The sequence below is a fragment of the Acanthaster planci genome, linkage group LG04, assembly GCF_054643075.1.
Source record: "Acanthaster planci isolate LZ-2023a linkage group LG04, COTS_SCS, whole genome shotgun sequence".
NCBI classification, from domain to species: domain Eukaryota; kingdom Metazoa; phylum Echinodermata; class Asteroidea; order Valvatida; family Acanthasteridae; genus Acanthaster; species Acanthaster planci.
In genome coordinates, this window is record NC_141780.1 from 9,297,870 (window position 1) to 9,322,214 (window position 24,345).

The window sequence follows — 24,345 nt, forward strand, 5'->3', positions numbered from 1 at the left end:
TTCCAGATCTCGTGAACCTCTCTGCCTCTCTTGGTGTATTACTGGATGGAGGTTGTTCTGAAGCTGGCGTCTGGGACTTGGTATCAGTATAAGTGACCTTCAACCTGTCAACACTTACAGTACTTCGTTTGCCATTGATGTCTAGAATAAAATATTTATTTTTTTCTTTCGATCACCCAATAGGGGCCATCATAGGGAGGTTGGAGTGGCTTTTTAACAGCATCAACACTCAAAAACACATGTTTACATGTAAACAAATCCTTAGGAACTTGACTTTGATGTGCACTAGTTCTAGGTGGTTTTGGTTTAAGCTCCGACATGTAATGACGAAGGCGGTCGACATAACTGGTTGGGTTTAGACTTTGTACATTTTTTACTGGAACGAGTAATTCGCCAGGGAGTCGAAGAGTGGAACCATAAACCAGCTCTGTGGCACTACATCCTAAGTCAGCTTTAAACGATGAGCGAAAACTAAGCAGAATAAGTGGTAATGATTCTGTCCACTTGTTAGGTTCCCTTTGAGCTTTTAATGTTGACTTGAGGGTTCGATGAAATCATTCCACTGATCTGTTTGCAACGGGGTGGTAAGCAGTTGTACGAATGTGTTTGGTGCCAAGAAGGTGCGATAGATGTTTGAAAAGTTTTGACTCAAACGGGCTACCTCTATCAGTAGTTATAGTTGTAGGCACTCCAAATCTGGCTATCCAATTGTCAACAAAGGCTTTTGCAACAGTTTCAGCTACAATATTAGAAATTGGTATTGCCTAAGGCCACCTTGTGAATTGGTCTATGTAAGTAAGCAAGTAAGAAAAACCATGAGATGAAGGAAGAGGGCCAACTAAATCTATATGTAGTTGGCTAAAACAAACGTCAGGGGTTGCGAAAGTACCTATCGGTGTCACTGTGTGACGCCTTACTTTTGCACACTGACAATGGATGCATTGCCTGGTCCAATTCCGAACATCTTGATTGATGGATGGCCATACAAATCTCTCAGTGATTACACGTTGTGTAGCCCGAATACCTGGATGGGATAGCTCATGTAAAGAGTGAAAAATATCACGCCTAAATTCTTTTGGAATATACGCACGTGGTTTACCAGTTGATGTATCACAGATAATGTTATTCTGTAATATGAGTATAGGTAGTTCTTCAAAATGAAGACTAGACGATTCGTGAAGCTTTTCTAGTTCTGGATCTGTCTTCTGTTTGATTGCAATTTGGTCAAAATCATTAAAATCGCTGGTTTGACAAATGCAGTGGAAGAAATTGACAAGTAGTCAAAGTGCTGAATTTCTCTCGGTGAGTAGCGATCTGGCTTCGATTTGAATGCATATGTTAGAGGTTTGTGATCAGTCAAGATGAAAAAGTCGCGACCTTGTAAATAATATCGAAAGTGGCGAATTGCTAAAGCTGTTCAGGAATTCATGACAGTATTCTCATTGAGGGAACCATCACTTTGGTCGTTGATGATGATGTATGTGGTGATAACATGGTCCGGCTTCTCTTCCAGGTAGGCTTTTACCAAACAAATTTTGGCGCATGACTGGCCTTTTTTACCATTGCCACATACTGTGGTGCATTTCGGTGTAACAATTACCCTGGGCCAGTTGTCGTTCTCCATGGTAGGGGGTGTCTGATTTGATGCTGGTGGAACATCTTGACTGGGTGCAGGCCTGTGCATGACAGTGACATGGGACTTGCCACAGATGTTGCATCTCACTCGGGTCTTACCGTTCTTAGCGATGTGGTTGGTCCTCAAACATCGGAAACACTGGCAATTCTCTTTTACAAATGATATCTTCTCATTTGGGGATTGTTGGGCCTCGGAAGGCCCAATAATCCTGCAGATTGTATGCTGTGTTGTGTATCGGGCAATGGGATGTCTCTTTGCTGCAGACCCTTCACCCCAGTTTTTCTTACGGTGAAAGAGGGCTTTGACAATCAGAAAACTGGAAGTTCTGGTTGCTTTGCACTTTGGCATGGTGCTGGATGAACAAGAGGACTGCATGCTGCCTCTTGTATTTGGACCCCTTCTCTCGCCACTTGTTCAGTAGCCACCCTGGCAATTTCTGCACTAGGGGCCGCAATCCCCTCAAGAAATCCAACACCAGCAACCCTGGAAACTTCGACTTCTTGAGGTATTGGACCTCAAGGAGTAGGTATCCTATGAGATCTCGTTCTGCTGCCTCAAGGGAAACATGTTTTTGTTCCAGGTTTGCTTGAGGCCCACTTCTGGTCTGTCAATGTGGATGGCATAGATCTTTTGGGCAAAATATTTTGTCTCGCCCTCAAGGGAATCCAGGACCAGGTTTAACTTCTCATATGGCTTCAGCTCCGGGTCCTTCGTTGCTTGTTGGAAGCTGCACTTCCAGGCCCAGTAGTCGCCCACACTGCCCCTAAATTTTCTGATTCCACTCTTTACCAGCTCATCATGTTACTGATGGAGTTGAGACTCTTCTTGATAGGTGGGCTAGGGGGCTCCGGTAGCTTGTCATCTTTGGGGATAGGCTGTGATGGTAGTGCAAGCTTGGTTTCGGCATTGTTCTTTTTGTCTTGTATCACAGGCCAAACTTCTGGTGGGAACTTTTCTTCGATCTTGAGCACTGGTTATTCTTCTTCAGGCAACTCCGTCTCAGGTTCCTTGAAGTGGTAGGATATATAGTCAATGGTGGGGAAAGCAGATTCAACAACTGGCAACCGCAAATCTTCTTGGATACTGGCGGGGCCCTTCCTTCAAGGCGACTTTAACTACAAATTTGGCTTTTTCCACTTCTTCCATCGCATACCCTTTTTTGCTTCAAATAGAAGAAGAGCACTGGCAACATCTACTTCTTACCAATGAAGATCTTCCTCTTTCTGGGTGAACTCCACCTTTGTTTAAAGGATTTGGCCTTAGCGCGAGTCAGAATGGCTGCTCAGCTCGTGCTTGACTTCAGGGAACTTGAGCTGATTTTTCGCAATTCCCGTGTTCGTTGAGAAATGGCACTGGTTGTGTCGTCTGAGTCGAGTGCCTCAATCATCTTAAATAATTTCTTTTACTGCGACGAACATGGAGCGCCAAGGGCGCCCTCTCTCTCTTCGACAAGTTAACCTCTAACTAGTACAGGATTTGTAAACTTTGACTGCTTTATTCTCATTCCTGTGTCGTGGGTGGACCATGTGAGGTGAAAGGAACTGTGCTCTCCTGTAAATGAAGTGTGCTGAAACAACCTATGGGTGGTGGTGGTGGCGATGGCGTCATTGTTATTCAGAAATCAACCAACTAAACAACAATTGTACACAGAGAAAACAAGATATGGTTGAATCATTCTGGAATAACCCAAGAAAGCCAATTACACAGGCTTATTTCCATTGGGGTCCCATAAGTACATATATGGATAAATTTACAAAATTACACATATACAGAACAAACAAAACATGAAAAAAACAGTATCAGTCCATTTATTCATTACTATCAGTCCATTTATTCATTAATAATTACAATCATTTTCAAGACTCCATATTATTTAAAAATTGGAACAATCATACCCAAGAAAAACATTATACTGAAGTCACTTGTTTAGTAGTGTTGTATAAAAAGGAACAATGTTGACAACAGGTACTAACTTTTGAGAAAGGAACTTTTATTCCAAACTATTTTTACAGCTTGTACAAGAGAGAGTGTGAGTACTGCGCATAGAGATGTTGCTTGGAGAGTGGTTGTGATGAGACTGGCTAAAAATGACCAAGTGGTGAAAATAAGGTTGGGAACACAGGCCGGAAGAACCAGGGTAAATCTAACTAAAATCTAATTATAAAGTAATAAATCCTAGACCAGAAGTCTGCCAGAGGAATGTGGTAAGAAGGCCAAAGCAATAAAAGTGGGTCCTTGTGTAGGAGTGCTCTTAAATCAATTAGGAGGCTTGACATTACAGGGTCAAAAGTTAAAGGCTCCTAATCTACTGCTGGGAAAAATGTACATGGGATCTACCGTAGATGCAAGTGTTCTTGTTTTTACAAGGGGGAAAAAAACGCTACACTTGACCCTCCCCATTTAAAATCCGTCCAATATTTATAAACACTACATTTCTCTAGTAATTGGCTTCTTGTGATAGATGTACTTGTTTTTTAGATACGTGAAGACTGGAGATGCATTTGATGTTGGACGGCAGTGCATTCCAGTCTTTAATAGCTGTAATCAAAAATGTATTTCTACTGGAGTGAGTGGGAACAATGAAGTTAAAAAGACATTGCCTTGTATTATTAGAGTATCTATCAAAAACACAGGTAAAGTTGCCAGACATATATTTAGGGGCTAAGTTATGAACCACTTTAAATACATGATGGAGTTTCAATTAAGTCACCCTATCCTGGACGTTACCACCCTATCCTGGACGTTACCACCCTATCCTGAGTGTCTGGAATACCGAAATTAGCAACCAGTAGTCTTCTGGTGCAAGGCTCTCAAACTCAGTGGTCTCAAATTGATGAAAAAAGAGTAAAGCGTGATGTGACCGATTAATAATTAATCAAAAAGCCACAAGGACCACAATGTCACATGTCTGACAAACCGACGAATCAACCATTTTGGTGATTTTAAGTTTTTAACAAAATTGCGAATAAAAACGTGTGAAGTTTTTATATTTTCAGTTTTCAGACTCAAAAAGTCTTGATATTAAAATGATTTTGAGTTTCCCACGCTGGTGAACAGAAAAATGCTGTCCGATGAACTGACGATTGCAATATTCGTCAACTGCTCAAACCTATGCGCACTTCCTATGTGTCTAATGAAGTGACGAATAACTTTGCCTTCGCTGGTAACCCTAACATTAATGCGTAATATCTGTAAAGAAATGTTAGGAAATCAGGGACACGGTATTTTCCGCAGTTGTATTGAAGGCTTTGTTTGATTTTCCGGGAGTAAAAATGGAAAAAAGGAGGTAAGAATAAATAGAAATGACCTGTAAAGTTAGCCACATTGACAGAGAATGCCATAGAACAAAAGGAAGACTCAATGACAAGTCATAATGACTACAGCATGAAGTAAAGATCAGGCCTAGGCCTAATCGTTTTTGCGTTTAGGCAAGGCCTGTGTGAGGCTTATATATACTAGGCCATGAACAAGTAAGTTGTATGACATTAGGCACAGTGCATGACAGGTAGTGCGTGGGGTTGTTACTGGTGGCCCAGCCAGTTTTATTTTTCACAAAATATTCAAGAATGATTTCATGGAACTTTCTGCATACATGTATTGAGTATATATTCAATTCTTAACTTTCTACCTACTTTTCATTGATGTTGCACTCCTGGCTTATTGAAGCGTTATTATTGTGCTCGTAGCCTACCCCATACTCGTAGCTAAGAAATGATTGACTTTGGGAGAATTATGTTGAGCTGCACATTTTATTATTTATTTCCTTCATTAAAAGAGACATTTTACAAAACAAAATTGCACACTTCACAGGCCCAATGTAACAATTATGATTCCATCCGTCGTTTTAGAAAAGTTAAAGGCTGTTGTATATAAATTAAAACAGACTCCATGACGTCACAAATTCATTTAGCATACTGTGTAGAGTGCTCGGCTAGCTTGGAATAAAGAGGTATTCCATGATACGTGTTTGAATGTCAGGTATGCATTTTTCTTTTTAAAACAGCGATACAGGTAAGAAATTCCAGTGAAAGTCATCAGTATTGATGAAATTCTAGTAATTGACTTATGTAGCGTAGAAGTAATGACAGCAGATGATGTTCCAGAGAACCCTGCCCCTGAGAGTTTTGTAGTTGAAGGAGCACAAAAAATAGAGGAGGAAGTGACTCCTGCTATTAAACCCCCTAGCAACAAGGAACTTATAACCTTGGACTTCCTCAAACTTCCTTGGGGTCTCAAACTTTGCTGTAATGGATCCTGTCAGAAAACCAATAAGTGCAGTTCTTTCTCGGAATCCCATCGCTGTGCACTACAAGAAGCTTACTTTGACACAGGCAGTTTGCATGAACAACGGATATGGCTTTCGAAGCATGTCAGCGCCATCTCTCTCAAACAAACAAGCGGACTAAGGAAAAAAAGAACTCTGAAATACTGTCTGCCTGATAACAATGGCAACTTAGTGCCTGTGTGTCGCAAAATGTTTCTTAACACGATGGGCATTAGTGAAAGACAAGTAAGAACTGCACTGGCAAAAAGTAGCCCCTTTGGTGTTGTAGAAGGTGAGAAAAAGGGAGGGGTTCAAGAAAAGAGACAAAAGTCTTTGGCAGATATCACGAGTGGAAAAAAAACTCACATTAACCGGTTTCCACGTACCGAAGCAGAAAAAACAACCATCGACAGTATTTAGCTCCTGATCTATCAGTAGGCAAGATGTATAAAATGCACAAAGAGGAAAGCAAAAGCAATACTGGGTCTTATGTAACTTACTGCAGAATATTCAGAAAACTAAACCTTAGTTTTCACAGGCCTAAGAAGGATTTGTGTGGTCTTTATGACTCGTATAATAAAGGAGATGAGCTTCAAAAGGAAAAGCTCCAAGAGAAGTATGACATGCACATAATGGAAAAAAAACAAAGCAAGAAAATTAAAAGAACAACTGAAAGAAGAATCATGTAGCAGCACATGAACATTTAGAGTAGGCACGTTTGACCTCCAAAAGGTTATCTATCTTCCAAAAAGTAACAGATCTGAAATCTTTTATAAGCGCAAGTTGTCTTGGTACAACTTTATGATTTTTGATCTGTGCAGCAAGGACTGCAAGTGCTACTTTTGACATGAAGGTATAGCAGGACGTGGGTCCAATGAAGTTGCATCTTCTGTGCAAGATTTTCTCCTTGACTCAGATAAGCGTGGTTTTGAAGAAATTGCCCTTTTTGCAGACGGTTGTGCTGGGCAAAACAAAAATTCTATCGTTGCTGTAATGCTACCTTTATTTGTGCAGTGAGCCCAAAAAGTAAGGAAGGTGACTTTGCACTTTTTTGAAGCTCACACGGCCAAAACGAGGGTGATTCAGTCCACAACACTGTGGAAAGAACCCTTGGACGAGGAGGAGATATACTTATCCCATCTCAGCTTGTCACTCTAATTTCTCTGGTAAGAAGTGTCCCATACTCTGTTAAGCAAGTTCAGAAAGAGGACATCGTGGACTTTCAAGGGTATTCGGAGCAACTCGGTGTTCTCAGAGTCAGGCAAACTGAAGAAGGTCACGATGTTTCCTGGACAAAACTGAAACAGGTCCAGGTGCGACATGACTCTCCAAGAAATATTTACATCAAGCATTCCCATCTTGATAAGGAATTCAGTACCATTACCCTTGCCAGTCGTCGTTCACCTGATGGGTCAAGGGACTTAGATTCACTTTGCCGAGCATATTCACGCGATGTACCCAAACTATCTCGTGCAAAGTATGCAGACCTGGTATGCACTGCTTTACATTTTCCATTTTGCATAATTACCCTTGAAAAAAGTAAGGCAGTTCAACTCAAGCAAAAATTCTCGCGGAAAACAGCAAGTCTGATAAAATTTTAGTTTTTCACATCAATTTGCACAAAATAAATCTGAATATTGCTGAACGGATTGTTTCGAAGTTTAACAATTCCAGAGGGTGTTGTTTGAAGAAAGTTTTGTTAACGGAATGTCAAAATGTGCCAAATAAACTCTAAATATGCAGTTACTTTCACTTACTTTAGTGTCTTGTTATTACTTTTCCTATGTCAAGAATTTTCTGTTGAGTTCTTACAAAATTTCACAACCTGTCCTTAATTTGATGTTTTGAAAAAGAAAAGATATGACTGTGGTTTAAAAAAGGTAAGTTGCGTGACTTTTCCCTTCAAATTCTTTTAAAAACATGCATGAGCTAAAATGACAAATAGGAGCTTTTAACACAAAATCATCCGTGTGGTCCACTATACAATCTCGCGAAGTGACGAATAGAGGGATCCCAATACGACGCTTTTAGCGTCGATCTGCGCACTTCCGCGTTTGAAAACGAGGCTGTATGTGTCAGCTTCAATTCTTAATAATACTATCAGACGATTGAAAGGAAGGAGTCATGATACAAAATAAATTTCAGAAAATTCAGACTTTTTAGGCTGCAAATTTTTGTGGAAGGGTCTTTCAGGATGACTCGACACGTAAAATCAAAAGAAAAAATAACGGCAATTTACCGCGAACTAACGTACTTGCGGTGGTCGTGTATCTGCATGTGCAGTGGACATGGTTTAAATTGAAGTGGCGTCACACTTACGAACCGGATACTGCATGTACTGTGTCGACTCCGCGGGTACGCGAAGAAGCTTAACACTGAGAGACTCGCTATCGATGCGGATATGCACAGACGTAGACGGCGCTAATGTGAAATCCCTCTATACACCCTTATGCCGTGGCAAATACGCTAATGGACGTCTTTTGCTATCTCACGAACTGACGAATAAGTTTGACAGCAGTATTCAGACAAAGTATTGCTCGCTCAGCTCCAAATCTAATGTAGCGTAGACCTGCGTGGGTTTTTCTTCACAGAACACAACACATTTATTCGGCCTTCCTTCTTCACGACTTTTTTCAGACTACCCTATATGTACAGTACATTCGTCATCAGCACAATTACATTCCCTAGATTTTGGCAGTGGCCCAATTGATTTTTCCCGGGCGCGCCAATCCTTATTGTTCTGCACCCGGCCGCAACCGCAAAATAGGTGTCCAATTACAGGCGTGTTTCCGGAGCCACAGCGCGACCCCAAAACACAATAGAGTTCACAGAGTTCGTGATTCACAGTCAATAGGGGGCTCCGGCGGTGCATGCTCCGGCGGCATCCTCAGGCACCGGAGGCATTTGTTACACTGCCCCCTTCTTAGATTGGGCCTATTCTCCCGAATAGGTGACTTTTAATATTACAAACTCGAAATTGAAACAGCGCTTACACCAGTGTCCACCAGAGAAAGTCGATCAATATGATTCTGGTCCGCGACTGCCGACTCAGAGTCAATAAGTGATACGACTGACCTGTCGACCACCACATTACTTGATTGGTTCACAAATATAGATATGCATACAACTTACAAAAATTCACTGAAGTCTTTTTTTTTTTTTTTTTTTTTTTTTAAACACTGAAAACTTGAAAAACTTGCTCCAATACAATTTTTGAAAATTATTCTTCAACAAGAACTTTACAATACTAGCTAGAATCTGTACCGCACAAAAAAAAAAAGAACTCCAAAACCACTCACGTTTGGTTTCCCCTGAGAATGTGGGTCAACGTCGATACTGGTCCCCAAACTGGTTACTCAGATCGAACGTTCATCCAGCAATCTCTGGTGACTACCAGAACGTGGAAAAGAATGATGGAATTTAGAAGGAAACAACTAGGGCCTAAGAGTTACTGTCCGGGAGTCCAGACTCCCGGTGCCACGTCTTCCAAAATATGTCACCAGGTTCGCGTATCCCTTTTGATCCAGTCTCGCGAATGGTATAAGTTCCTCGGCATTGGTCCTCAATTGACTCCGTCATGCGGGTGGTAAACTCCTCCCGCATGAAGACCGGCTGAGTCTGACATGCTACCTCACTGACGCATCTGCCATGTCTACTGGGCTGAATCCCCCTCGGTGGATCGCACTCGGTAAGACCGACGGTGTGGACAGAGCGGGCCGTGAACCACCGCCCAACGATGTATAGGTGAGCTCCTACCGTCTCGTCACTAGTGATTCGGCGGACAGAACTCCGAACCTGCGCCGTCTGATCCTGGTCGGCAGACCCGCTCGGCGTCGGTGATGAAGGCTCGGCATCGCCACCAGCACAGGCACTCGATGTGGCCTCCTGGCCATGAACCTTCATGTGTCGGGCAACGTACTCGGGGCGGCGGAACAGACTGCCACAGACTCGACAAGCATACTGTTTCCCTTCGTGTGCTGCCCTCATATGACGGCGTCGGCCGTACGCACTGGCACAGCTTTTCCCACACTTCTTGCAAGTGAACAAGGCGGAGTCTGTAGGCTCGTCTGCCATACTGTCGGTAGAAAGTCCGCCCTCAGATGAACTTATGTAACTCAAAAACCATGCTGGCTTCCGCACTGCTCTGCCCCGTCGTGTTCGTTGTTGCGTGCCCTGATTAGCACTGTCATCGACTTGCGGTGTCCCGTTACACGTAAGGCCACCAACGGTATCGCGGGTACCAATGATTTTATCGCGGGCTCCAGCGCGTGGGAAGTGTGGAGTATGTGGTTTTGGCAGACGATGACTGGTCGGAGTTTGTGGAACCGGCAGGGGTGACTGCCCCGGCAGAGACGGCTGCCCTGGCGAAGACGGCTGACCCGGCAAAGTTGGTTGAACCTGCGGAGGTGGCTGCCCTGGTGAAGTAGGTTGGGTCGGCAGGGTTAACTGCCCCGGCGAAGTAGGCTGGCCTGGCGATTGTGACTGCCCCGGCGGGGGACCCGGCGGGGAAGACTGCCCCGGCGGAGGACCGGGCGGGGAAGACTGCCCCGGTGAACCGGCTTGGCGGTCAGTAGTTAGGCGGCGTCTAAAGCCACAGTCCTCCTTCATGACTCCATAGCAGGGTTTCAGTCGGTCTGCATGTACCACAAGGGGGGTCGCACGGGGGCTTTTTTGAACTCGGTAGACAACATCAGATAGTTTATTGATGATTACGTATGGTCCAGCCCAGTGCAGATCTAGCTTTGGAGACCGACCTTTCGTCCGGTGTTTGCAGCGCAACCAAACCACGGCTCCCTCGCGGTACACAAGTTTAGATACGTTGCGGTCGTAATGTCTCTTTTGTGAACGCATTGCTTTGCTAAGGGCCTCCCGGGCGACCTCGTGGGTGAGTTGAAGTCTGTCTTGCAACTTCTGTGCATAGTCGGTGGCCACTTTTGTCTCGTCTGATGGCGCACCTGCACCTACTAGAAGGTCAACCGGCATCGACACCTCCCGACCCAGCATCATTGCATTGGGTGTCTCCTTTGTTGATTCGTGCTCGGAGGACCGGTACGCCATGGTGAGCAATGCCAGATGTCGGTCCCAGTCCGTTTGGGCCTTATTGACCCAAAGACTGAGCATTGCCTCCATTGTTCGGTTGAACCGCTCTATCATGCCGTCTGAGCGCGGATGGTATGGTGTCGTCCGTGTTTTCTTCAGCCCCAATAGGGTGCACATCCCTCCGAAGACCGCAGACTCGAAATCCCTGCCCTGGTCTGAATGCAGCTCTAGTGGAACGCCGAATCTGGCTATGAACTCCTCCACCAGCTTGGTTGCCACCGTGCAGGCCTTTTGGTCTGGGATGGGGTAGCACTCCGTCCACTTTGTGAAATAGTCACCTACCACCATGATGTATTTGTTCCCGCAGTCGGTCACGGGAAAAGGGCCCACAATGTCCACGGCGACTCTCTCAAGGGGTGCCCCTACCTGATAGTGCACCGTCTCTGCTCGCTTTGTCCTCGACGGCTGTTTTCTCCTCTGGCACATTTGGCAGCTCTGAATCCAGCGGCGCGAAGTTTGTCGCATGGACGGCCAGTAAAAATCACTGCGACACTGTCGGGAAAAAGTCTTTGCAACTCCGAGGTGACCAGCTGTTTTCTCGTCGTGAAAATGCTTAATGACTGCCGACCTCATTTCCGGTGGGATCACCATTCTCAGTCGAGCCCGGTCCGTAGGTTTGGCGGCCTCCCAGCGGATGTACAAGGTCCCCTGTCTTGCCTCTAGCTGTTCATACCGGGCCCACCAGAATTTCAGTTCCTTGCTTCCAGATGACACCTCCTCCCAAGCAGGTCGTTGCCCACGCACCTCCAACCATGACAGAACCCTGCTCAAATCTCTGTCCTTGTGCTGTAATCGACCAACAGTTCCCGGGCTAAAATCACTCGCCTTGTCCAGGGAGTCCGATTCTTCGTCGGCGTTGGGAAAGGAAACAGGTTGCAATACCGCCAAGCAATCTGACTGGCCTATCGGAGCCGAGATGGCCCTCTTTGCCGGAGTAGCTGCTTGCGCCGGCGGGGCTGCCTGCACCGACGGGGCCTGTCTGACGGTTCTAATCTGGTTTCTTGTGTGCCGTAGGTTTCTCACGTCAAGTTCCGCACCCGCACAGATATCTCTGTCCTCCAGCGAGTGGTCACATTGTGGGGAACACTTCCTTGACAGGGCGTCGGCATTACCGTGTTGGCGACCCGGGCGGTGCTCAATGACAAAGTCGTATATACTCAGCTTCTGAAGCCACCTCGCCAATTGTCCCTGCGGCTCTCTGACCCCGTGCAGCCACTTCAGCGGTCGGTGATCCGTCCGGATTCGGAAACGTGTCCCATACAGATAGTGGTTGTACTTTCGCACAAAGTAGGTAACAGCAAGGAGTTCCCGGCGGTTTACACAGTAGTTGCGCTCACATTTGGTTAGCGTTCTGCTCCCATACGCCAGTACTCGTTCCCTTCCGTCCTGCACTTGGGACAGCACGGCCCCAATGGCAAAGCCGCTTGCGTCTGTGTCCAGAATAAATTCAGCTTCGGCACTTGGGTAAGCCAGTATCGGAGCAGAGGTCAAACAATGCTTCAGTATCTCGAATGCTTGCTGGCACTCACTCGTCCACTTGAATTCTCTGCCCTTTTCCGTCAATCGATGAAGTGGGTGGGCGATTCCAGCGAATCCCTCAATGAATCGTCTGTAGTAAGAGACGAGGCCAAGGAAACTTCTTACGTCAGTAGTTGTCATTGGCTGTGGCCAGTCCCGTACCGCTTTCACCTTCTCCGGGTCTGTGGAAACTCCCTTCGCCGAGACAACATGGCCCAGGAATTCCACCTCTTCCTGGAAAAGGCGACATTTCCTCGGCTTCAGTTTTAGGTTCGCCTCACGGAGTCTCTCAAGTACCAGGCACAGTCTCTGCATGTGTTGCTCGAAGGATCTGCCAAATACAATCACGTCATCGAGGTACAGTACTGCTACCTGCCACTGCAACCCTTCCAACACCCGCTCCATCAGACGCTCGAAAGTCGACGGGGCATTGCAAAGTTCGAAAGGCATTGTTACAAATTGGTACAGCCCTCCACGCCCCGTAGAGAAAGCAGTTTTGGGTCTATCTTCCTCGGCGACTTCCACTTGCCAGTAGCCAGAAGCCAGGTCGAGCGTTGTGAAGTATCGAGATCCGGCAAGCGAGTCCAAATTGTCCTCAATACGCGGCAATGGGTGGGCGTCCTTTCTCGTCACATCGTTCAGTTTCCTGTAATGGACGCACACTCTGACCGACCCGTCTTTTTTTCTCACCAGCACAATCGGGGAGCACCAAGGGCTGTCGGACGGCTCAATTATGCCCTGGGAGAGCATTTTTGCAACTTCCCGGTCCGCTACCTCGCGCTGACTCAAGGGGACTCTCCTTGGCCTCTGTCTGATCGGCTGAGCATCTTCGGTCACAATGTGATGCTTGATGATGCTGGTCCTGACAATATCACCGTCTTCTGAGGAAAATACATCGCTGTACTTCCACAATAATGACGCCAGTCCCTCTTGCTCGTTCGGTGCCAAATTTTGGCAACTTAGGTCAAACATGCTAGTCAGATGTTCCGGGACCACCAAAACAGCTTGGTCGGCGTCACTGTCTTCCGTAGTCAGGGCTGCATCGGACTTTTCAGCTTGATGTTGAGCTCGAGTCGTCGTCACACTGTCCACCGGATCAAGCATAGCAGCATCGGTACCTGCCCGAAGTAGCTTAGGCTCAGATGACAGGTTAAACAACCTCACCGGAACTACGGAATCTTGCACTCCTACCAAGGCGCTGGCGACCAGCAAACTGCGATCTTCAGCATTGTGGTTCTTGTTTTGCAGTACACCCCAGGTGGGCACAATCCCCGGTCGATCGTGTACCACCTGGCATCCAACAATGACTTCGGTTAAAGGTGGCACTATTACGGTTTCTGTTACTCGGACACGGCAGGCTATAGGCTCTCCCGGTTGGGCCTGCATTGGCATCTTATAACTCCCCACCTGCAGACATTCGTCTTCCCAAAGCAATGTACACTTGTGTTCTCGTAGAAAGTCCAGTCCAAGGATCGCTTGATCGCTCACGTCTGTGACCCACATCATGTGGTTCACCTTACATCCTCCTAATGCTATTTGCATTTTGGCCCGTCCCACCACACGCAGCTCACTTCCGTCGGCCTGGCGGAATGTGCGATCAGGGGGGATGAGATTCGGTTTCCCTCGCAGCGCTATCCTCTCAAAGAGACGAGTAGATACAAAGCTCTCCGTCGCTCCGGTGTCTAGCAAGAAACTGGTAGTCACACCCTCCAACCTTCCCCTCACATACAGTCCAGCTGCAGTGGAGGACGAAGATTTCAACCCAGCTCCTAGTTTACAAGGCACCGATGCGCCTTTCTCGGTCGTTAATTTGACAGAGTTCTCTACCAGAGGAAACGAAAAGTCGGTTGTCGTCCCGACCGTGTTTAGTGGCAAACGAGACTCATGTGGGGCGGAATTGTTTGGCGTATCAGGCAACATTGACGACGTTGCCTCCGCCGGCGGTGCCACTTGCACCGGCGGGGCGACCCATTCCGGCGGGGCCTTCATCGCCGGTGAGGTTGCCTTCGCTGGCGGTGCAACCTGCTTCGGCGGGGCGACCCATTTTGGATGAGTCTCCGACGCCGAGGAGGTTGCCTTCACCGCCAATGGTTTGTCAGTTTCGAGCCTGCTGTCGGGTACGGCTGGGCTTTGGCTCTCAAGCCCAGCCTCCTCTAGTTTAAGGGGTTGTTTCTTCTTATTCTGTGGGCAACCTGCCCGAAAGTGTTCCAGGCTACCGCAAATCCAGCATCCCGGTTTCCAGTCCTTAGTGTTAGTCTTCTTCTGCTGGTCCAAGGTGGTCAATACGCCCCGCAGCATTTCCGCAATGTCCACTGTCTCCGCGTGGTTTTGACTGTCCTGCCGTTCACCTACTGGGGTTTTAACTGCCCGCGAGTGCCCTATCTTCTCAGCCTTCAGCCATGCCTCAGCCACTATCTCAACAGCATCATCCTGGGTTTTAGGCTTTCCCTGAAACAAGGCCTGCTTCAGGTCGTAGTCATCCAAGGAATTCTTGAACTGTTCTATGGCGAACTCATCTTGAAATGCCGGTCCACTGTCCGGGTATGCTCGCCTGACGAGCTTTCTGATCACCTGCCCCAGCTCTGCTACAGTCTCACCAGACCGTCTTCGTCTGGTTGACAGTTCTGCCCGGTGTCGCACTCGCTGGCGTTCCAAACCAAAACGACAATCCAGTACCTTCATCAGTTCTGCGTAGTTTGACTGCAGTTCCTTACTAAGAAAGCAGGCTACTTCCAACGCCTGTCCTTTCAGGGACACGAGCAGGTAGTCCGCCATCTCTGTTTCATCCCATTGGTTTATTCTTGCCACCCGCTCGAAGTGTACCCGATATTCTTCTAGGCCGGAAGAGCCATCGAACTCACGGGCCTTAATCCTCGGTGCAGCTGCGGCAGCGGCCCTGCTCGCGGTGCGCTGGTCGGCGATGGCAGCAGGAGTACCACTTTCAGCGGTTTCCGCTTGCCCCGCGACCGCCGGGTCCGTCGAGCCAGGTTCGCCGCTCGGAGTCGCTACAGGATCTAGGCGCAGAGATTCGTGGGACTTACCAGCCTTCATTTTGACACTTGCAGGCTCCCTGTACTGTCCCCCGAGCTGTTCGTTCAGGTCCGTTGGCAATTTTCTATGCCCAAATTGCCACGGTGTACTTTGACCTTGTAGAATGGCTGACTCCGTTTCTACCAACGACCTCTCGATTTCGTCCAAGGCCATCTGTATATCCGAAAATGATCTGTAGCTCGCCATGTCTCTGATCTTTGTGTCCTTAAATCGTCACCGCTGCCACCATTTGTAGCGTAGACCTTCGTGGGTTTTTCTTCACAGAACACAACACATTTATTCGGCCTTCCTTCTTCACGACTTTTTCCAGACTACCCTATATGTACAGTACATTCGTCATCAGCACAATTACATTCCCTAGATTTTGGCAGTGGCCCAATTGATTTTTCCCGGGCGCGCCAATCCTTATTGTTCTGCACCCGGCCGCAACCGCAAAATAGGTGTCCAATTACAGGCGTGTTTCCGGAGCCACAGCGCGACCCCAAAACACAATAGAGTTCACAGAGTTCGTGATTCACAGTCAATAGGGGGCTCCGGCGGAGTCCTCAGGCACCGGAGGCGTTTGTTACACTAACTTAATAAATAACTCAAAGATCAATTTTGTGTCTTTTACATACAGAAATCTAAGAAAGGTCAAATTAAATATCGAAAACAAGCATCTGCTTAACTAAAAACGCGTTTTTCTGGAAACAGTGATTTCCCAAATTCGTCGGTTCGTCAGATATGCGACGACAAGAGGGCGCTATACTACATTTAACTGCAACTAACACCTCCAATGGCAAACATAACAGTATAGTGAAAAACTGTGAGGTCATTAATATAGGTTTTCCCGACCAATTTCGGAAAATGCGCTGTTTAATTCGTAAAATAAAAATTCAGTTTGACGTGGATTATCAAAACGACTTAAAACCTGGTTTCATTTTCGCAATAAGAACATTCCACATCGTTTTGCATCCTTAAAATAAATGAATGAGCATTATGTTTCATTTAAGAGGTTACAAACAAGTGATTAGGATTTCGATTTGACGTATTCTTTGCCAGTTGTAACCAATGTGCAATCTTATTCACTGAAAAGCTGCCTTTTACTGTTAACCGTCGGTATTGAGTATTCACTTTCATTTGCTGTAATTCAAATTCACAAAATTTGCTTTCAATTTGATTGGAAATATACAGGGTTACAGAAATTATGACACCACTTTGATAATGGATGTAATGTTACTCATGAAGAATGATAGTGTGTTATCAAACTACACCAAATGTCTTCCTGTTCAGCCATTACAAGGACATGTCTGAACTTCAGTCAGTCATGAATGTTCAAACATTTAACTATTCAACTAAACACTTCAGGGAATATAACTTCTGTTAGCATACAAACGAATTCCAATTCTTGACTAGGCATACTTTAGATAACACTTCGGACAAAATCGCCAGCACATTTTGCAAAATAGATTGATTTCAAATCAACATGAATGCAGGATTGCAGAGGTACATTTGATTTCGCGCAAAAATGAATGTCAACTTTCTAAACCAGCACAATATCGAAATTGAATGCTGATTTTATACGACTAAATGCATCCTCACTGAAATAGAATTTTATTTGTTAAATAGAAACGGGAAATTGAATGTTTATTCCACTTCGCTCGAAAACGAATGCAGCCATTACTAATTCATTTACACATTTTCCGAAATTGGCAGGAAAAAAATACATTTAATACTCTGGGTAGAAAGGCCTGTATAAGTTTATCAGTTTCTGTGATATTGATATTTGAAGTGTATTTCATTTTGAGGAAAAAAGGTTTGTTGCAACAGTCCTGAAATAATTTTCAGTGAAGACATCTGGCCTCCAAAAAGTACGTGTGGTGTGGTATCCAACACTCATGATTATTACACGTGTACAACAAGGAAAAATTAGGTGAATAAAACTATTATAATAGTTAAACAAGTGGGTTAATGTTTCATACATTTTCAATCATTCATACACTGAGCAGCTTGTTTGTATTCTCCAACTCTATGTGCACAAACCACACATTGACACCACGTTTTGGTTTTTGGCAAAGATTTCGAGCGGCAAGTTTATTTGTTTTTGCTGATTTCAACACCACTTTCTATTGCCACGCTTGGCAGAAATTCTGTAAGATTTCTTGGCACACTTGCCATACTTGCCACACTTGGCAGAAACTCAGGCACACTTGCCAAAGAGATACTTGCCACACTTGGCAGAAAAACAGGAACAAACTCGCCAAAGGCTTGCCACACTTGGCAGAAAAAGGCAAGGTTGTTAGCAGAAAGACTTGCCACACTTGGCATAACAGGTTGGAATTCCTTGGCACACTTGCCATGCAGACAAACCCCACCGGAACAAGTAGGTGCTTGTCCTATAATGAATAGTCATGTGATTCTATTTATCCTTTACAACTTAAGAAAAACTTACATAAGGCACGCCGTTTTTTCCACCGCTTGAACAGGCGGTTGGAATAAGCCCCACCAGAACAAGAGGGTGCTTGGCGTAGTGTTTAAGAAAAACGAAATGAAACATTAATAACAACTAACTTTACGTTATAATCACTGCGAGATAATTCGCCTAAATTGTTTATTTGTTTACTTTGGAAACTGCGTGTCGCTCCCAGGTAGTTCCCGCCAGACGCGCAACGCGGACTTCGAGCCTCCCTTTCTGATACTACCTGCGCAAGCAAACCCTTGAACAATGCCACCCATTAGGCCCACATCCCGGGAAACGATTCTATTTTTCCAAGGCAGTAATGATGTAGTCTTCTAAGTTGGCCCTAAAATACGCGTTGCCCATGTCAGATAAGTGGACACCATCGTAACGAAACAATGCGAACTCCGACCATCGGAACTGAGGGTGGTGCAGCACTGACACTCCCAGTCGACTACCGAGCGAACATGCCCACCTATTGATCGCGCGGCGTTTCTTTTCCATTTTTGATGGATTAGTAGACCCAAAGTAACAGGCGCGCGGTAACATATCTGACCGAACCAACTGCGCCTCTGGGTAAGTGTCAAGACACTCTCGCATAAAAAGTGCCAGCCTTTGTCGGAAACAGAAAAAATCGGTCTGGACCAACTCGTTAGTGCCTAAGTGGACGATTAGCATGGCCGGACAAGGCCATCTTGCTGCGAGTTCCGCCATTAATTTGGTTACGTCACCATATTTCGCTCCACCCAGGCCATTCCAGCGGACGTCGTGCCTAGTCCGGAGTGTGGTCTCTGCTCGACTTATGATGGAATCTCCAAGTATCCAAACATCCCCTGTGAACAAAGGGGAGAGGAACCAGGAATGTTCCGGTGCCGTTGTTGCTGTTAAATATGAGTATTACTTTCAGTAGTTTATACATATGTATATATCGATATATATGGGGTTTTTTTGTGTGTTTGTTTGTTGTTGTTTTTTTGTTTGTTTTTGTATTTATTATTATTATTCTTCTTATTATTATTTTTTATTTATTTTTTTAAAATTTATTTATCCTTAATAATATCATCCAAAAGGTGGAAAGTTCTAGGCTATGCACACAAGACCAGCAATTGTCTCTGGCTGATTACACGTTGGGAAAATGACACGATATCAGCGGGCGAATATAACGCTGTGCGGCCTCCGAACGCCAGCGGCCCATTGTCTTGATCTGCTCAAGGGGAAAACCCAAGGCGAATGCGGTTGACGCCGCTCCGATGCGAAAGGAGTGGGAGCGAAAGTGGGTGTCTGCAAGCCCTAAAAAACAAAGAATTTTTCTTAAAGTGGCATTAAATTGATACTGTGTTAGTGGCTCGCCCCCAAAGTGGCAGAAGAACGCGCCGGGCGATGTGGGGCGAATCCGTGAGAAGTTTGTCAGCGCGCGGACCGGGCAGACACGTTCATCAACTGAGCGCACCAAGCGAATAACTTGAGGACGGCCAGTTTGATTAGCTTTCGTATGCCGGAGGGAAATGAACACCGCTGCATTGTCATCATCTGCCTCCTGAATATGTACGTCAGACACATGGAGGAGTGATTGTTGGATGTTAGACTTGGCAACCCGGTTTATCCCGGCGACAACCTGTCAATAATTTCGCCACCAGAAAATCTCGCGTGGGATCGGGCCAACCTTGAAGCTTATGAAAATAGCCCACCGCCGATACATAAGTAGCTATAGTTGACGCGGCAAGACGCTGGAGCGACAGCCATGCTATAAACTGCCGAACATCGTGACTTGAAGCACATTTAGTTTCATTAGGTCGTTGGCCCATAAATGAAAAACGCACGCCAACCCGTCCGGTAAGTTTTGTGCGTGTTTGCCGTTGAAGCAGCCACCAACAACCGATGCATCTCACCTTCTATTACACCCGGAGAAGGTCGGGGAGCGGTGTCATTGCTATGTCCGCCTGTGGGGCCAAGGCCCGGAAGCGATGCACCTGGAAACGTGAGAGGGAATCGGCAATTTCATTGTGTACTCCGGGGATATGCACGGCCTTAAATGTGATATTGAACCGCAGACACTGACACACAAAAGCTCGCACTAACTGCATGATCTGGTCGCAAGTAGATGACTGTTTGTTGATGATGTGCACTACTGCTTCGTTGTCTGTGCGGAAAAGCACTTTGCGCTGAGCTAACTGGGAACCCCAACAATGCACTGCAATCACTAGTGGATAAAACTCGCAGTATGCTATCGACGGGGATAGCGCCCTAAACTCCGGGGACCAACGCCCGTGAAACCATCGACCGCTGAAGTACCCACCAAACCCAATGCTTGCAGCAGCGTCTGTAAATAACTCAAAAGCGTCATTGTCGCGCCAGATCCGATCTCGGAATGGGGAAACCCCGTTGAAGTGCTCAAGGAAGGTTAACCACATACGTAAATCAAGTTTCGCGCCGTGAGATAGGCGGGCTTTGTGATGGGGCTTCCGCAGCCCGCGGGACATACCAATCAACCGACGAGTAAACGCCCGTCCTGGCGCAATTGCGCGGCATACAAAATTAAGGGAACCCACCACGGACTGGATTTCTTTCAGGGACAATTTATGCCGACCCAAAAATGACTGAATCTCCTCCCGGAGGGCAAGCACTTTGTTGTGTGGTACTCGGATTTCGCGCTTAACCATATCGATCTCTAGACCGAGATAAGTAATTACCTGGCTGGGGCCTTCGGTCTTCTCTGCAGCTAGCGGCACTCGCAACTGGGCGCACATGTCCTGGAAGGTATTAAGCAGTACTTGGCAGTAGCGCTTGGACTGCCCAATAAACAAGAAATCGTCTAAATAATGGGTGACAGTTTGGGTGTTCGACAGTTGCTTAAAGTGAAATTCCAGAAAGGTGCTAAATGCCTCAAAAAGCCTGCAGGACACCGAACATCCCATGGGTAAGCACTTATCATAATAAAACTGAGTGTGAAACTTGAAGGCAAGCAATTCATAATCAGAAGGGGCGACGGGAAGCAACCGAAAAGCCGACTTAATGTCCGTTTTTGCCAGCCATGTTGCTGAATCGGCGGACATCGCTAAATCGACAGCCGTATCGAATGATGCATAATGAACTACACACTCTTCCTTATCAATAAAGTCATTCACAGACTCACCTAGTGGATAGGAGAGATGGTGAATAAGGCGAAACGAGCCCTGTCGTTGCTTTGGCACGAGACCAATAGGTGAACACTGAAGATTTGGAAATGGCCGGTCCGAGAAGGGACCTGCAATCCTGCCTAATGCAATTTCATCGCGTAATTTCTGGAGGACGATTTCTGGCCTATCCTTCGCGGACTTAAGGCAATCAGAATCTTTACGTACCCTCGGACCATGATAGCTCAGCGAGAAACCGTTTGCAAAACCGTTATACAGCAAATTAGCCGCCGATTTATCTGTATAACCTGACAACCATTGCTTGAGGACTACGATATTAACGGGTGTTGGGGGGACGAAAAGTAGTATTTCTATCCCCGTTAGCAGTACCCGCCGATTGGCGGTTGTTATCGCTCACATTGTGCGTGTCCAGCCTTGTTACTGTACTGGGTAAAGCCGGCCGAGCCGCCTGCCGTGCGCCTGACGCTGCCAACGGCGTCTTCGTGTAACGCGTATACGCATGTGAAGCGCGACCGGGACCAATCGGCTGGTGCGCGGGACCTGGGGTGGCTGGAAATGCGGGCCCGAGCCCCAAAGCTATTCTGTAATCGGACACCCCGTGTCCAGAACGGCCACATCGAGTGCAGCTATGGACGTACCGGCACGAGGCCCACCGGCAACCCGTTGGGGAGTTGAAGGGAAAACAGACACGTTTATTGTACTGTTGGGTCCGAGCGACTGCCGCCGGGGCTGACGCTGAAGATAACGTACCAACGGCTGCACCAGTAACCCACAGTTCCATGTCGATGGTAGCCCAAGAACGAGAAGGGTTTACTTCCATACGCAAACGGAACTGTTCGTCATTATTGCGCCAGCCTAGGCCGGGGAATTGCGCGGCGGCAGTGCGGATAATTTCAGCATACTTCAATAAATCGAATATGCGGCTGGGGTGACGCATTGCATAAATTGCCATAAACACATGAAAGGCACTGAGCCATTTATCAACGGACTCGATTTTACACGGGTGCGTCGTCGCTGGCTTAAAAACTACACGGCCTTGTTCGACAGCTAAGGTCAGCTCGGAAGTGGACCCCAGCGCTTTAACAGCGTTGTCACGATATAGTAACGCCATGTCCACATATTTTCCGTTCCAAATCTTCTCTTTGGCTGACTGCGGAACGTGAATATCAAGGGGAGCCCCTTCTCCCATGGCGAGCAGTGGGACAGGTCTAGTGCTTCCGAAATCGCTAGGAATAGCGGGCAGGGCTACTGGAGAATTAAGAGAATTGTTGCCCATCGCCCAAGTTGTAAAAGGGGAGTTGCTTAAGCCTGTACTTGAGATCTGATGAGCCTGGGCCTAAGTAATTACCACGTTATCGGTTTCGATCTGAGGCTGGCCTGGGCCTAAAGCCGTGTTTAGAGCAAGCCCTACAGCTGAGGAATCCCCAGCATTGTCCTGGTGTGTCGTTGCGTCAGGTTGCAGTCCTAATGCAACTGAACTGAACTCACCACCTGAAGAGGTGAAAGTTCCGGGCAATCCGCTTCCGGCGGAACCTGCGCTGCGACTCCCGGCCTGTCCGCTCGTCACTGGGGTGGGGGACGTCGCTGCACCGGTATCCTCCGCCATCGATCTGCCGACTGATGGGTTGGCCGGATCCGTTTCGACCGTAGTGGTGAAGGCACTGGCACTCGTACGCGCAGACCTGGACTCAGCAGCCGAGGACTTGCGGGGCCGGCCGCGGGGACGTGGGGCATACGGTGTAGGCGACCGTTGGGTCCGGCGTTTCCGTGGCTGCTGCTGTCGGGGCATACTACGCCGTGACTGGTGCTCGGCAACCCAGCTGGGGAAAGGTGCTGGCAATCTCAGCAGCTCGTCCGCGCCAAGGAAATGTCGCAAACCTCTTGCACGCAGTCCCAGTAGACCAATCCGCAAGCCGACGCCTGTAATTTCAAGTAGTAACTTCAGCACTTCATATGGGTTGCCTCTTCCATGTGTAAAGGAAATGTCAGACACAGAACAAGGGAATCCCCCCTTGGCTGAAACAGCACGGCGGTAGAGAACAACCGTTGTTCAAAAGCAGCATTCAAACCAACAGAGTTTAATTTGTGTGTTGCCGCCTTGAAAATCTAAGCCGAAGTGGCCCATTTTTAGTGCCAAACTTGCTGTGGTTCAACCGTTATTTCCTTGTGGCCTTCTGGCTTCACCAATTATTCCCCTCGAGACAGTTTAGGTGTCTGAGCCCGGAAGAAGTATCACATTCTCTGAACCCTCTGAGGCCTCTGTTGATTGATGTAAGGCCATGCAGCCACTTTGCTGATCCCATTAAGCCAGCTAGTGCAAGACAGTGATGGGTGAGACAGTAGTGCCTTGTTCACCATGGTATACGCCAGATGACCAGGACTGTTTCAACGACTAAACGACGTGCGTTGTGGCGAATAATGCATTTTATCCCATAGCGATAAAATAAAATAATAGTTAAACAAGTGGGTTAATGTTTCATACATTTTCAATCATTCATACACTGAGCAGCTTGTTTGTATTGTCTTTCCTGACATTGAAACCCTACCCTGTTCATTAATTTATTAAGCCTTTAATTATAATCGAATTACTGTACAGGCTTGCCGCTTGTACAAAAGTCAGACACGTCAGGAAAAATTAGAGGTACTGCCCATCCTTTATTCCCATTTGAAGCAACAAAATTTCCATCTTAAGGGAGACTTAAATTACAACTGTTTAACCCTTTTGTTCTCAGGGAATTCAGAACAAATGCATTTATTAAGGGTCCACTGAGGTCAACTTACTCAGTCACTACATATGCATATTTCCCTGGTGCTCCTTTACTATTTGCTAAGTATTTGATAAATCGTAGTGTGCCCTCTATTAGTCCACCCCGGGCACGGTTGCTGCCAGGTTCATCATTTTTCTTGGCGTTTTTTGCTTATATGAACCTGTCTTTTGACCTCGATTCTATCGAGCGTTTCGTATCGCTAAAGCTGATCTTTGTTATCTTGATTAATTGTAAAGTATTACACTGTGTCATTTTTTTTTCTCACATCTGCTCAGAGCCGGGTATTAGTCCCAACCTTACCCTGCTATGTATATTCCCATTCGCTTAAGCGTTATTAGCACCCAGCTGGCTCTGGGTGGTGAACTGTCTTGTCGATCAAGCTTTGCATTCTTTTCCCTCTCACATGTGAGTTGGTCTCCCGCACTAATTATTGGGAA

At 46.6% G+C, this 24,345-nt stretch overlaps 1 protein-coding gene across 2 annotated transcripts; it reads right to left on the bottom strand.

The window, feature by feature from the left end:
• Window positions 1–18,140: 18,140 nt before the first annotated feature.
• LOC147799359 (uncharacterized) lies at window positions 18,141–24,103 on the bottom strand. 2 transcript variants are annotated; one of them, XM_087136302.1, is made up of 3 exons: window positions 22,629–24,027; window positions 19,896–19,976; window positions 18,141–18,839 (listed from the first exon to the last, which is right to left on the bottom strand). In XM_087136302.1, the coding sequence occupies exons 1-3, from the start codon at window positions 22,927–22,929 to the stop codon at window positions 18,310–18,312; spliced, it is 912 nt and encodes a 303-aa protein (XP_086992428.1). In that variant the 5' UTR covers window positions 22,930–24,027; the 3' UTR covers window positions 18,141–18,309. The 2 variants fall into 2 exon arrangements, with proteins under 2 accessions (XP_086992428.1, XP_086992429.1); XM_087136303.1 differs by lacking the exon at window positions 19,896–19,976 and having other exon boundaries at window positions 22,629–24,103.
• Window positions 24,104–24,345: the final 242 nt, after the last annotated feature.

Excerpts from the sequence above, each read along its gene's own strand:
- LOC147799359 (XM_087136302.1), bottom strand. The coding sequence starts at position 22,929 with ATGCCCCGACAGCAGCAGCCACGGAAACGCCGGACCCAACGGTCGCCT. Across the intron at positions 19,977-22,628 it reads AACTTTCACCTCTTCAGGTG|GTGCATCGCTTCCGGGCCTT; the intron begins GTGAGTTCAGTT and ends TCACGTTTCCAG. Across the intron at positions 18,840-19,895 it reads TTCTCCGGGTGTAATAGAAG|GGGATGTTTGGATACTTGGA; the intron begins GTGAGATGCATC and ends CTTTGTTCACAG.